The sequence below is a fragment of the Chenopodium album genome, chromosome 23 (assembly GCF_948465745.1).
Source record: "Chenopodium album chromosome 23, dcCheAlbu1.1, whole genome shotgun sequence".
Lineage (NCBI taxonomy): Eukaryota > Viridiplantae > Streptophyta > Magnoliopsida > Caryophyllales > Amaranthaceae > Chenopodium > Chenopodium album.
In genome coordinates this window covers 39,272,634-39,288,537 of record NC_137856.1, presented here as the reverse complement: position 1 = coordinate 39,288,537, position 15,904 = coordinate 39,272,634, and the positions used below count along the sequence as shown (strand labels likewise).

General features: G+C 35.7%; 1 protein-coding gene across 1 annotated transcript; it reads right to left on the bottom strand.

The window, feature by feature from the left end:
• Nucleotides 1-1,544: 1,544 nt before the first annotated feature.
• On the bottom strand, nt 1,545-2,632 carry LOC145609015 (jasmonate-induced protein homolog). The gene is made up of 2 exons (XM_081664592.1): nt 2,111-2,632; nt 1,545-1,998 (listed from the first exon to the last, which is right to left on the bottom strand). Exons 1-2 carry the CDS (start codon nt 2,480-2,482, stop codon nt 1,810-1,812), a joined length of 561 nt encoding a protein of 186 aa, XP_081520718.1. The 5' UTR covers nt 2,483-2,632; the 3' UTR covers nt 1,545-1,809.
• Between the last annotated feature and the right edge of the window lie 13,272 nt (nt 2,633-15,904).

Below are 15,904 nucleotides of genomic sequence, written 5' to 3'. Positions count from 1 at the left end.
GCTATTCCTCACAGGTTGGATAGTTGGAAGGGCAAACCTAAATAGCCATAATAAAATTGAAATATATTCCCACACTCTAAAGTTTAACATTTTGGGGCTCTCCATGGGGCTCTTCATTGTTTTTCCATTCACCGGCTCACTAAAGTTTATGAAGACGTTTTCATTATTGTTGGCTAAGATCACAGATTGGAGCCAGGTCTCGGTGACTCCAACCATGTCCTCGGGTGCAAACTCTACAAACTCATGGAACCCGGTTATCCTCATCACGTACTCCTTAATAGATTCTAGCTTGGGCACGCTCCCTGCAGCATGATCTAACCCCTTGAACCCGAACTCGGTTGTTGACCCTCGATCATCTCCTGGTAGCACTGAAGCAAACTTGGGTAGAAAGTTGCACAATGTAGATGATTCATTAGCTACATTTGCATGGCTGACCAATCGAAGAACCACATCACCAAAGAGATGGACCTCAGCAAGGAGGGTATTCCCATGAATCATGAATCCATTTTATAAAACTTGAATGTACTACTGGAGTATTTTATTTTTGTACCCTTAGACCAAGGCTGGAAATTAGCTGAGAAGTAAGAACCATATTCTTTTTTTTTTATTTTTATTTTATTTTTCTGTTTGGTTCCTTTTCATTTTATTTTATTTTATTTATTTATTTATTTATTTATTTTTTTTGACATAAGCTTAATCCGCAAGAGTTTAAACAAAACAAACTACACAAAAATATTAAAGGAGTACAAAATAAAAGCTACTTCGTAGCTAATTAGATATAATTGTCAAAAAAAAAAATTTCACGCCAAAAATTGTTGGTGCATGGTAGGACTTATATAAAGGTAGGATAGGATTGCATTATAACAGTTTACGATGACAACAAAATTGACGGGGCGCAATATATATATATATATATATATATATATATATGTTTCCTTAACCAACAAAAGTTGAGTCAAGTGGCAAGCAACTTGATGTTGTTTAAAGGAGGTCTTAGGTACGAGCTATCATATGCAGAAACTCTGATCTTGTTGAGAGACTCACCCACCATAAATTAGATGTATGACCCGGGTCAGATCAAGATTTAATCAAAGCTAATTAAGCTACGACGAATCAGATGGACATCCTAAAACTAAATATATACATATATATGTGCGCTTCATATATGTGCGCTTCCTTCGTAACCTATGTGTTCCAATATGCGTTACTATAGCTTTGTTAGGTGTTTAGGAATTAAGACTACCATTAGGGAAGATACATAGATTTTCACATACGTCGGATTTAATTTCCTTAAATTATTAAAACATAACATATATGTTATTATTATGATAAGAACATGATAGCAATATATATTTGACAATATTTTTGTTACATACAAATTTCTTAAATTTATTGGTATTAAAAGGGAGTCACGAGACTCATGAGATCAGTAATGTCCCAAACAAATTATGTCAACTCGCTGCTATGAATCACGTAATAATTAAATTGAGTGTTAATTAACATTTGTTCATTCTAAAAGATAAATTAAAGAAATGATCGAGGAAGGTAATAAAATAAGATAGACATTATATTGATAGAAAGTTACACAAATAAGGGTACAAATACAAGGGTCTTTATTTAAGTAGCCACGTAGTACAGTAGCATATATAATAACTTGAAATGATCACCATGCAATTGCATGCGAGCTAGGATAAGAGCATGCAATGCATGTTGATGTTAAGAGTTGACCCATGCATATATATATAGATATATATAATTACTTGGTAATATATGTACTTATATTATCCAAGTAGTTCTTAGGATTGGTAATTAATTAGTCACTCCGAAAACTGCTCCAATTACGGCGTCATTTCCACCTGCGTTGATTGCAGCACTAACGTTAGTCGCAGTAGTATCGTCGCTGGTGTTAGCCGTGGAGTCTGATACATCCAGTTTAGCTTCGATTGTAGACCAAATTATGGTATCGAATTTAGCAATGGGGCCACATTCAACAAAAACCTGCAACATGACATTATTTGATCAGATCAGATCAGATCAGATCAGTTAAGATGAGATTAGTAAGACTTAATACATATATATAGATAATTAGTTTGTCATCGATCGATCATACCTTATTAGGAGAGTCAGGGCCGACATTGGTTGGTGCAGACCAAGCAAAAAGCCAACCACAAGAAACTCCTTGCTTGTTGACGCCAGAATAGACGACGGCTCCCTTGGAGCCCTTTTCGGACTCCCCTTCATGGATAAACTGGCCGGCACCTTGACTTTGGACTGCAGGAGGATATCCAGTACCAACGACTTTCCCAGACCAATCGAAAAATTTGTAAAATTTCACCTCTCCTGTGGTGCTGTTGCTGAAGTTGGCCACAGTACTGCTTTGCGATCCCAAATTGGTGGCAGTCTTCTTTGATTTCTCTATCATATTATCCAACATTTTCTTCTGCTGGTTGTTCACAGTCGCGATTTCTTGAGCTGAAGCCATCTTGTCCTGCAACAAATTTTATTATATGTGACAAAAATTGATGATAATTAAATCAACAAAATATTCATATATACATACATTCTTTAAACTTCATTAAAGTAATAACATCGAATTATAATTATAAATAAGCTAGACATTACATACGTACCTTGATTGAGAAGAAGAACTGAGTATGTATGTAGTTTAAGTTGTAAACTCTGCTAGAGTAGCTTGTGTATGTGTTGTGCTGCACCAAAAACCTCTTAACCCCTTCTCCTATTTATACACCTTTCCTATGAGTGGTTACATTAGCTTTTTTTTTTTTTTTTTGTTGACCCTTATGAGGTTTTGATGATGATACTAAGAATTGAGCAAACTTCCTTTTAATAAGGATTTTCTAGTGTTGTGATGTTGGCAGGTTCAGTAAGCATAGAGGGCTGAAGTAGGAACTGGAACAGAGGAACTTTAGAAGATCCATGAGGACAAGTAAAGAACAGAAGAAGAGTTCCAGCAATGGAACTTCCCGAAGTTTCTTCCTAGGAACTTCAAACGGGTTGTAACGACCTGGTTCTGGTGTAATGCTGGGGCAAGCCTCAACAATCAAGGATCAACACAAAGATCAAGATATCAACCGAAGAAGATGGGCTTCATAACTTATAGTTGTGTAAAAGATAAGTTTGTGTTCGTAGGTTGATGTAAACATATAAATGATTGATATGCTGGAACTTATTAGAAATCAGATAAAGCTTGGCAAACTAACTAATTCGTAAAAGATAAATATGTGTTTTATAAAAAAAAAGTACTTAATTGATTTTATCTTATAAAATCTGGTTTAACTTGGTTTTATCTTTTTTATAAAATCTTATCTTTTAACAAAAACGAATTTGATAAAATTTGGTTTTTATAAAAACGAATTTAAATCTGTTTTGAATTCGGTTTTAAGAAGATAAGATCAGATTTGTATTTGATCTATCTTGTTTGCGGAAAACCCTAGTTTGAGAAGCTGAGGAACTCCTATAAATATAGAAGTATTTCAGCTTAGCAAATCGAGAGTTTTAAGCGTGAAAACCACTTAGTGCTTAAGAGTAAGTTTGCCAAAGGTTTAAGCTTTATCATTTTGATTTCGGGTTTCATGTGTAGCTTTCCATTTATGTGTTAGAGTGTGTCTTTGAGTTGTAATTGGTTTTGGGGTGAGATTGTGAATTCTCTTAAATTCACACAAGTGTATGAGTTTGAATTCTCTAAAATTCGAGTGAAGACTGTGAGTGCACAGAGAGTGAAAGGTACCTGAGAAGTGTCTTGGGTCACCTAGGAAGTGTCCTGGGTAAGGGGAGAAAAAGGGTCCTGAGAAGTGTCTTAGGTCTGGTAGGAAGTGTCCTATCATAGAGTCAAGTGTCCGTGGTGGAACTTGCAAAGCAAAGGTCTGTGTAATAGGTTGTACTAGGAGAGTTGCCTATTATAGTGGAATTTGTTTATAAGTCCCAATAGGGCCGAGGTTTTACTTCCAGTTGGGCACTGGATGGTTTCCTCGTAAACTTGCTGTGTGCTTTAAGTTTTCTTTACGTTTCTATTGTTTAAATTCCGCTTAAGTTCCGCGATTGGAACCTACTACTATTCACCCCCCCTCTCGTAGTAGTTCATCTAAACTAACAATTGGTATCAGAGCGGGTTCTCACGAGATTACAAGCAACCTTGTAGAGTAAAGTTCCTGAAGAGATGAACGCACACGAGAAACTTGAAGAAGGGTATTCCACCCAGAGACCACCAATGTTCAATGGCAAGTTTTATTCATACTGGAAGAATAGAATGGAGATATTCATCAAAGCTGAAAATTATCAAGTATGGAGAGTCATTGAAAACGGTGACTTCGAGGTAACGAAAACCAATGCAAACAAAGAGGTAATCCCTAAACCACTAGCTGAATTTGATAAGGAAGATTATGAAAAATTTGAGTTAAATGCTCAAGCTGTGAAAATCTTGCATTGTGGACTAGGACCTCATGAGCACAATAGGATCATGGGTTGTAAGTCTGCAAAGCAGATTTGGGATTTACTACAAGTAACACATGAAGGAACGAATGAAGTTAAACGTTCCAAAATTGATTTACTAATGTCTAAATATGAAAGATTTGAAATGCTACACAAAGAATCCATTCAGGATATGTTCACTAGATTTACTAACATTGTCAATGAGTTGGAATCTTTAGGCAGGTCCATACCCATTGATGAACAGGTAAGGAAAGTCCTTAGGAGCCTTCCTCAAGATGAGAGATGGAGATCCAAAGTTACTGCTTTGCAAGAATCCAAGGACTTCACCAAGTTCAACCTTGAACAGCTCAACGGTTCCCTGCTTACTCATGAACTTCATCTTGGAGCAAACACTGAAAGTTCCAAGAACAAAAGCCTTGCTCTAAAGGCTTATGAATCAAGTGAGTCTGAAGATGATGACATGGAGACAGCCATGCTGGTACGAAGATTCAGGAGGATGCTGGGAAAAAGAGGAGAAAGGAACAGGAGAGGACAGCCAAGTTCCAGAGAGATCAAGTGCTTCGGCTGTGGTTCTAAGGACCATCTCATCAGAGATTGTCCTCAACCTAAGGATGATGAGAAATCAAAGTACAAAGGGAAAGAACCAAACAAATATTACAAACCATCGTTCTCCAAGGAGGATGTCAGAAAAGCCATGATGGCTGCATGGGGTTCTGATTCTGAAGAAGAAGCAGAAAGAGAATCCTTGGAAGAAACAGCCAACCTATGTTTGATGGCCAAAACTGATGAAGAAGCACGTCTGAAGGAACTTGAATCTGAGGTATGGTATGACTATAGACAACTCAAACATTTAAATAAAGGAAATCTAATGGACATTATCTTGGAACTTCAAGATGATTGTAAAGAACTAAACAGGTCGAAGTTCCAAACTGATGAAGCTTTAAATATTTATAAAGAACATAGTGAATGGGTAGATAATATGAAAACTGACATACAAACTAGATTCTTTGATTTATATGATAGAAATGTCCTTCTAAAAGAACAAGTTGAAAAACTGAAACATGATAATATTCTGTTGAATGTAGAGTTAGCTCAACTGAAACTTGGAATTGACACTCCTGACTCTGAAGTTCCTATTGCAAGCCAACTTCCAAATTTTGAGAAATTAAAATCTGATTTGGAAGAAGTTAAAATAAAAAATCAAACCTTGGAGGAGGAACTTGTCAGAGCCAGGAGAGGTAAAGAAGTAATTAATAATGGAATTCCATCTTGGATAGCTAACATCCATAACAAGAATAAAGAAGGACTAGGTTATAAGAAGAAGTCTAGGAGAGACAAGAAGTATGTGGATCTACCCAGTCAAAAACTATGTTACTATTGTGGCAGTACAGGACATCTTAAAGTTGCTTGTCCTAAAAGAAATAAAGATACTCTTAAGAATACTGAGCATGCTGAACAGGTATGGTTGAAGAAATCTGAATCTTCTTCCAAAACAATGGAACCCAAGGAAACCTGGGTTCCAGAAATTAACGCTTAGTTTTCATGCAGGTTCCAGTGAGGGGGAACAACACTTGGTACCTCGACAGTGGTTGTTCCAAGCACATGACTGGAGACAAATCTAAATTTCTCTCACTGGATGCCTACTATGGTGGAACTGTGACCTTTGGCGATAATAAGAAAGGTGAAATCATTGCAATAGGTAAAGTAGGAAGGTCAAGTTCCAATGCTATTGAAAATGTCTTTTTAGTCGAGGGTCTTAAACACAACTTGTTAAGTATTTCTCAATTTTGTGATAAAGGTAACTCAGTTAGCTTTACATCGAATCTTTGTAGAATCATTAACAATGACACTAACAATGTTATTCTTGAAGGAACCAGAAAAGGGAACACATATATTGTGGATCTCAATGAAGTTCCAAGTAGCAGTTTGACTTGTCTTAGTGTCATTGAGAATGATCCCTTACTATGGCACAAAAGATTTGGCCATGCTAGTTTTTCTTTGCTTGATAAACTTAGATCAAAAGAACTTGTGGAAGGACTTCCAATCATCAAGTTCCTAAAAGATAAAATCTGCAGTGCATGTGTAAGAGGTAAGCAGACACGAATATCTTTTAAATCTAAGAATATGGTCAGCACCACAAAACCATTGGAACTTATCCATATGGATTTGTGTGGTCCTATGAGAGTACAAAGCAGAAGTGGAAAAAGGTATGTAATGGTTATTGTAGATGATTTTTCCAGATATACTTGGGTTTTCTTTCTTGTTAGCAAGGATGATACGTTTGATCACTTTGTTGCTTTTGTGAAGAAAGAACAGAGAAGAACAGGTCATCAACTAATTCACTTAAGGTCAGATCATGGAACTGAGTTCGAAAACTCAAAATTTGATGAGTTCTGTGATGAACATGGAATGGACCACAACTTCTCTGCTCCCAGGACTCCACAACAAAATGGAGTAGTTGAACGGAAAAACAGAAGCTTGGAAGACATGGCAAGAACTATGCTAATTTCCAGTAGACTGCCTAGGAACTTCTGGGCAGAAGCTGTAAATACAGCATGCTACATATTGAATAGAGTTTCTATTAGAGCAATAACAAATAAAACACCTTATGAACTAATCAAAGGAAGAAAACCAAATATTTCTTATTTTAGATCTTTTGGTTGCAGGTGCTTTGTACACAATAATGGAAAGAGAAACTTGGGGAAGTTTGATGAAAGAAGTGATGAGGCTGTATTCTTAGGATATGCCTCAAATAGTAAAGCTTATAGGGTTTATAATAAAAGAACAATGTGTGTTGAAGAGTCTGTACATATAATTTTTGATGAAACTGATTCTGTGATTGATGTACAGGATGATGATGATGTTGATTTCGAAATAGGGTTAGTAAGAAGACATGACCCTGATGAGGAATCAACAATATCCATGAAGCAGCAAGACCAGAATCCAGTAGCTGAAAACCAAACTGCAACTGAAACAGAAGTTCCACATGAGGAACATCCTGAGCCTGAGAATCCGGAAACTGAGAATCAGGAACCACTGAATCAAGAGACAAGAAACAATGAAGCTGAACCGGAAAAGTTGTATCCAATCAAAGACTTTACCCCTAAACGTTGGAAACATCAAAAGTCTCATCCAGTGGATGTAATTATGAGTGACATAACCAAAGGAACTCAGACCAGGTCACAGCTAAGGAACTTCTGTGCATTTTTCTCATTCCTATCTACGTTGGAACCAAAGAACTGTGATGAAGCCTTACAAGATGCTGATTGGATCATTGCCATGCAAGCTGAACTAGGAGAATTTGAGAGAAACAAAGTTTGGCACCTAGTTCCAAGACCAAAACACCAGAAAGTTATAGGTCTAAAGTGGGTGTTCAGGAACAAGCTTGACGAACATGGAATAATAGTAAGAAATAAGGCTAGACTGGTTGTCAAGGGGTACAATCAACAAGAAGGCATAGACTTTGATGAGACATTTGCTCCAGTTGCCAGGTTAGAAGCTATACGTATTCTTATTGCTTTTGCAGCTTTCATGGAGATAAAGTTGTTCCAGATGGACGTCAAATGTGCTTTTTTAAATGGTCTATTAAAAGAGGACGTCTATGTGGAACAACCTCCTGGATTTGAAGATCCAGACTTCTCAAATCATGTCTATAAACTTGATAAAGCTCTCTATGGGCTGAAACAAGCACCAAGGGCATGGTATGAGAGATTGTCCAAGTTCCTGTTAGATAATGATTTTAAAAGAGGTAAAATAGACAAAACTTTATTTTTGAAATCTAAAGGAACTGACATTTTAGTTGTGCAAATATATGTAGATGACATTATTTTTGGTGCAACTAACGAATCTTTGGTGAAGTATTTTGCTGACCTTATGAGTAGTGAGTTCGAGATGAGCATGATGGGTGAGCTAAACTTCTTTCTTGGATTGCAAATTAAGCAAACTGAGAAAGGAATAATGATTCACCAACAAAAGTATGTGAAGGAACTCATAAAGAAATATAAGATGGAAAGTTCCAAAACTATAAGAACACCTATGGGAACTAACACCAGACTGGATGAAGATACATCTGGAACTTGCATAGATCAGAAGATGTATAGAGGTATGATAGGTTCCTTATTATATCTAACTGCGAGTAGACCTGATATATCTTTCAGTGTAGGTTTATGTGCGAGGTTCCAAGCCAATCCAAAGGAATCTCATCTCAAGGCAGTTAAGAGGATACTCAGGTACCTCAAAGGAACTGAGGATTTATGTCTCTACTATCCAAGAAATGAATCAATTGATTTAGTTGGGTACACAGATGCTGACTATGCAGGTGATTTAGTAAATAGAAAAAGCACATCAGGTATGACTCAATTTCTTGGACCATGCTTGGTTTCTTGGGGTTCCAAGAAACGGAATACAGTTGCTTTGTCCACAGCAGAAGCTGAATATGTAGCTGCTGCAGCTTGCTGTTCACAAATGCTGTGGATAAAACAACAAATATGTGATTTTGGTTTAAAATTTGAATGTGTTCCAATTTATTGTGATAATACTAGTGCTATCTGTATTTCTAAAGATCCAGTACAACACTCTAAGGTTAAGCACATCCACATTAGACACCATTTCTTAAAGGATAATGTGGAAAAAGGCTATATTAAGTTGGAATTTTGTCCTACTGATAATCAAATTGCTGACATTCTAACTAAGCCTTTGAGCAGAGAACGCTTTGAGAACATGAGACTGGAACTTGGGATGATCAAGCTGAATTGATTGCAACTGAAGTTCCTAGATATGGCATTGTCAATTAACAAGATCAATTAGAAGAATAAAACATCTATCACAAATTTGGTGTGATAAACATAACGGGAATGTCACCGTTGGTAAATTCTTGGAGGTTAGTGCAATTAACACTTAGTTAAAACTGTACATATTATTCAAAACAATGTAGACTTGTATGTGACTTGTTCCATAAAATTATTTCTGAAAAATTAATTTTTTCGTCTCAAGAAGATTTATCTTCTGGAATTATCTTCTATTAAATATAGTGTGAAAAGATAGATTCTTGATTTGCAAAAAAAATCCATCCAGATTAATTTTCGAAAACAAGATAAAATACATTGTTCCTAACCTAAACCCCTTCCACTTCAATACACCGCTTCAAGAATTTACCTCCTTATAAATACTACCCAACCACCCCATTAACTTACCATCACATCAATTAAACTCTAGAGCTCACGCAACCACAAAATTTCTACAGCTAAACCACACAAAAATTTCTACAGCTAAACCTCAATCAACCATGGCCGAAGAAAACCCTAAGAACCAAGAAGAGCTATCACCTCCCAGATCACCTAGCCCACAACCTCTAAACCAAGAAATTCCTGTTGTGCTACTTCAAACTACCTCAGAACCAAAAAATAACAAGCCAAAAGCCGTAGAGGACACCGCAACTTCCTCTACTGGAAGTTTACCCAATGTTCTTGATCGAATCGGGTTATGGAAGAAGAGGAAAGCTGAAAAGACGGACAAGTCTCTCGAAGATCAAATTCGCGAAATTGATATGATGGCGAGAGGCGAGGAACCCGAGGAGGAGAAAGAACAGTCTGAGGGGGAAGAAGATGATAAGGCACTGGGAAAATTCGCCGAAAGGTATGTTGTAGGCTATAGAATTGATGATGCATGGTGCAATAAGGTGAATTTTGAATTTCTAGATCTGCTTAAGTTCCAGGGTTGGGATTTCATGTTTACTGTTAAAGCTAAAAATTATTTGTATCCGTTGGCTATGGATGAATTCTGTAAGGAATGTGAATTTGAGGATGGTGTGTGTTATAGCAAAGTTAATGGTGTTGATGTTGAGTTTGATGCTGCTAGACTAGGGTCTATTCTGCAGGTTCCATGTGAGGGATTTGATACTTACATGAAAGGGGCTGTGACTGTTAAGGTAGCAGGGCATACTAAAACTGAAATCATAAATTACTTAGGGGGTAAAAAGGGTGTTAGCGTGATGAATCACAATGATCTCTCTCCGTTGCACAAATTGCTGTTCAATTTGGTAAAGAAGTCCTTGGTTCCAAGGACTCAAAAGAAAAATGAATTGTGCTACTTAGATATGGCCCTAATCTTTTGCATGTCTAAGAAGATTAAAATTAATTTCCCAGCAATTATGATCCAACACTTAGAGCACTGCATAGAAAAGGAAATAAAGGTTGGATATGCTGCGATTCTTGCTTCTGTGTTTGAAGATTTAGGTGTGCAATTGAGGGATTTCTATGGGCATATGAGGGAGAAAGGAGAAAATGTGATCAATGAAACCACTCTGAGAGGTTTGAGTATTGCTGTAGTGAGGGGGAAGTGTGTGAGGTATGAAGCTGCTCAGAAAAAGAAAGAAAAGGACGAGGACTCACAGGTGAGAGTTCCTGTCAGGAAGAGCAGAAGGCTCTCTGGTGGAACTCAGGGTAGGACCAGTGCTGCTGATCCCTTGGAGTTGAGTGAAGGGAATGGAGGAGTTGATGAGCTAGTAGCTGATTTATCTAATAGGCTTATGCAGGTTGAAGGACAGCTCCTTGACTTGTCAGGGAAGATAAAGGCTATGGAGAGGACTGACGCTGCTCAGGCCAAGGAGTTCCACAAAGCCATCTCAAGCCTTGAAGCAAAAATGAAGAAAGCTCAAGAGGACAACAAAGCTGATCTTGAGAAAATTTTACAAGCGCTTGATGCTTGATCACCTATGCAGCCTACCCTAGCCATCCCCTAGCTTCATATTTTCTAATGGTTTTTGGAACAATGATCTGTTTTTATGTTTTTGAACTTATTTGCTTTTGAATATTTTGGAACTTGGTCTGTAATATTTTCAAGTACTCTGGATGGTTGGTTTTATTATATATTATGGAACTTTGTCTATACTTGCTTGCATTGTTGAGAATAAACAGGAAAATTTGTGTGAAAGTACTAGCTTAAGAGAGCTAGCCAGCGCTGCTTCCAGCTTCCCACATTCGATGAATTGCCTGTGGGGCTGTGAGTAGATGAATAAAACTTTGAAAAGTCAAGTTTTTGATGATGCCAAAAGGGGGAATAGCAGTAGCAAACTTGAAGGCTGAAGTTGTTCTAGTTCCAGTTGAGTAAGTAACAAAGGTTTTCTGTTCTCTAAAACTTTTACTTTGCTTTTTGTTTGTTTTGTTTCTTTTCATTCTGCTTTTTATTTATACTCTGTTTCTTTACTTTGCTTATATGAAAAAATGAAAAACATCAAAAAATAAAAAATTAACCTTCTGTCTCTTTACTTATCATCCTCAGAAGTTTGCTCAGTTTGTCATCATCAAAAAGGGGGAAATTGTTGACCCTTATGAGGTTTTGATGATGATACTAAGAATTGAGCAAACTTCCTTTTAATAAGGATTTTCTAGTGTTGTGATGTTGGCAGGTTCAGTAAGCATAGAGGGCTGAAGTAGGAACTGGAACAGAGGAACTTTAGAAGATCCATGAGGACAAGTAAAGAACAGAAGAAGAGTTCCAGCAATGGAACTTCCCGAAGTTTCTTCCTAGGAACTTCAAACGGGTTGTAACGACCTGGTTCTGGTGTAATGCTGGGGCAAGCCTCAACAATCAAGGATCAACACAAAGATCAAGATATCAACCGAAGAAGATGGGCTTCATAACTTATAGTTGTGTAAAAGATAAGTTTGTGTTCGTAGGTTGATGTAAACATATAAATGATTGATATGCTGGAACTTATTAGAAATCAGATAAAGCTTGGCAAACTAACTAATTCGTAAAAGATAAATATGTGTTTTATAAAAAAAAAGTACTTAATTGATTTTATCTTATAAAATCTGGTTTAACTTGGTTTTATCTTTTTTATAAAATCTTATCTTTTAACAAAAACGAATTTGATAAAATTTGGTTTTTATAAAAACGAATTTAAATCTGTTTTGAATTCGGTTTTAAGAAGATAAGATCAGATTTGTATTTGATCTATCTTGTTTGCGGAAAACCCTAGTTTGAGAAGCTGAGGAACTCCTATAAATATAGAAGTATTTCAGCTTAGCAAATCGAGAGTTTTAAGCGTGAAAACCACTTAGTGCTTAAGAGTAAGTTTGCCAAAGGTTTAAGCTTTATCATTTTGATTTCGGGTTTCATGTGTAGCTTTCCATTTATGTGTTAGAGTGTGTCTTTGAGTTGTAATTGGTTTTGGGGTGAGATTGTGAATTCTCTTAAATTCACACAAGTGTATGAGTTTGAATTCTCTAAAATTCGAGTGAAGACTGTGAGTGCACAGAGAGTGAAAGGTACCTGAGAAGTGTCTTGGGTCACCTAGGAAGTGTCCTGGGTAAGGGGAGAAAAAGGGTCCTGAGAAGTGTCTTAGGTCTGGTAGGAAGTGTCCTATCATAGAGTCAAGTGTCCGTGGTGGAACTTGCAAAGCAAAGGTCTGTGTAATAGGTTGTACTAGGAGAGTTGCCTATTATAGTGGAATTTGTTTATAAGTCCCAATAGGGCCGAGGTTTTACTTCCAGTTGGGCACTGGATGGTTTCCTCGTAAACTTGCTGTGTGCTTTAAGTTTTCTTTACGTTTCTATTGTTTAAATTCCGCTTAAGTTCCGCGATTGGAACCTACTACTATTCACCCCCCCTCTCGTAGTAGTTCATCTAAACTAACATTTTTTTTTTTTTATTTTATTTTATTATTATATTCCCTTTATTTACTTTCATATAAATTTATTTTAATAATTAGGGAATCCACAAAATTTATCAAATAAGCATCCATTTAAACTTTGGGACCTTATCAATTTTCTGTATCAAACAACTATCGCATCATGTATTCATGTATGTTAACGTTGGAATTGTTCTTATGCTAATATTGTGTCCCACCCAATATTCACCCTTTTTTTGGGCTTTGTTTTTAAATCTCATTTTGTTCCATATTAATATAATGTCTACATCATTGTAAGCTAAGTGATTCCTTTGTCCTAAGATAGAGAAAAAAGCTAAGTGGTTCCTTTTTTTTTTAAAAAAAAAAAAAAAAAGTCTCAAAGGCGACTAGCTTTCATTCATAGGGGAATCACGAGAAACAAAAGAGCAATGCAATCTGGAAAATCCGAGGAAAGTCCGTCCAAACCTTTCTAGTTGTACCCCCTAGCAAGCAATGAGCAAGCTCATGAGCTACTTTTTTTTATTTATTTTTTTTGAGCAAACTCATAAGCTATTTTATTAAAATCCCTACGAACAAAACTCCAAGAAATAAAATTTCTATAAAATTCTTAACCATTAAAATCTATAGAATTCTATAAAAATTCATCAAATAACTATCTTTACAGCAGCACGTTCGTTGCATGCTTGACAAAAGGCCAACCATCTTATATAAAAGCCGTCCAATTAAAGACGGATTATAAATGTTCTTGATCACTACAATTATATTGTTAATTAGATCAACTAAATGGATAATATCAACATATTGATGTACTGAAGATCTCACTGGGACGCCCATAAAACATAAATGATATTGATAATATCAATATATTGTCTTGAAGATCTCATTGGTACGTACAATTGCACTATTAACATGACTAGTATGTAAATTGTTACCTCTATTATTTTTTATTGGTTGTGTGCAATTATTTAATTTGTAAATTTAATGTATTAATTAGTGCTTCGCTTTGACTTTCATAGAAAGACTGAAAGAGTATACACTAATGTGGAAAAAAAATTGTACTTGAAACTGTAGGTTTTTATATTTTTTAAATTTTTTTTTAGTTTTACTCCTTATGGATATTATTTTATTTACCATTGTGCTTTAAAAGACAATTTTGCAATGTTTATTACAACAGTGCGTCTTGTGTGTGGCTGGTCACACCATGTGGCCATTTAAAAAAGAACAAAATAACCTCTATAATATTGACCGAATAATCCTGTAATATTAACTAAGTAACCCTCATAACACTGCCGAAGTAACCCTTGTAAAACCGAACGAGTAACCCCTATATACCACTAACGAAGTAATCCTTGTGATGGATGGCTAGCCATTTATAAGATTTTGTGCTATAACAAAATGGTAGCCATTACATAGATGAAATCTCTACCATTCATTTATATTTAATTAATTTAATTAGGACACTTTTCTTTAAGATGGATTAGTTAAAGTAAAAATAAATAAAATTGACACACTTAATTGGGAATCAAAAATCTTTGTGACCTTTCATCAATCAATGTTTTGGGATTCTTCTTTACAAATTTCAACGACATCGTGTCCTAATATATGATATTCTTTCTATCTTATCGAAATTTGAATATGTTCTATCCCATCTGAAAATATGTACGATTTCAACTTATGATAAAATTTGAAAGTGTACAACTGTACATATATGCATGAGCATCTTAAGTAGATTGGTGAAATGTTTCTATGAAGATGATTAAGTGTTGTCAATACTTAAAACAATCTAATATGTATTCATGCAAACATACACAATCAATTCAACATACATGCATAATTATTTACAAAAAGTAAATAATGAGTATTCAATAATTAAATGCTACTAAATACAACAATATAGCTCCCGTATTCAAGGGTGAGATCTAGTTCTGGAGGAAGAACAAAATAAAACTAGGAAATTTTGCATTAAACCACCTTTTATAACCCTTTAATTGCAGGAAACCACCTTATAAAATTTTTTTCGCAAAAACACACCTTAATCGTAAAATTTTTTGCAATCACACACCTTTTCTCGGAAAATACCCATTGACCTTGTATTCCGGGGTTGACTCGACCACGTGCCTCGCACGTGACACCCTAAAACCACTAACCCTCCCTTTTCCGGCGGCCAACCAAATTCCCCACCCCACTGCCGGCGAAGGGAGGGTTAGCGGTTTTAGGGCGTCTCATGGTCGAGTCAACCCCTGAAAACCAAGTCAATGGGTATTTTCCGGGAAAAGGTGTGCGATTGCAAAAAATTTTATGATTAAGGTGTGTTTTTGCGAAAAAATTTTTATAAGGTGTTTTCTTGCAATTAAAGTGTTATAAAATGTGGTAATTTAATGTAAAATTTCCATAAAACTATCATCAATGGAATTGATTACGAATGCTGGTTGATCCTTAAGAATGGTCCTTTGACGGTTGAAAAGATATATAGATCAAAGTGAAAATATTATTCCTAAGCTATAGGATAAATATATACATGTCCTTAAACTGTATACAAGAAATTATAGCAGAAATCATATACCATAATTGATTAGAATGTGAAATATAAATTTACCCTTATACAGAATCTTGTATTCACCTCCCTAAATAAAAGTTAAATGAGATTAGAATGAGAAATATAAAAACAATAAAAACTACTACAACTTTTATCCGACTCTCCTATATGATGTCATGGTGGGTCCCACTACTAATATTTACTTTTATTATATCAGTAATTTTGACTAGACTAGCTTAGTTATATATATGTCTATGTTACTATATATATCTTAGTAGAGCATGTTT

Coding starts and splice junctions, on each gene's coding strand:
- LOC145609015 (XM_081664592.1), bottom strand. CDS start 2,482: ATGGCTTCAGCTCAAGAAATCGCGACTGTGAACAACCAGCAGAAGAAA. Junction 1,999..2,110: donor GCCCTGACTCTCCTAATAAG/GTATGATCGATC, acceptor GTCATGTTGCAG/GTTTTTGTTGAATGTGGCCC.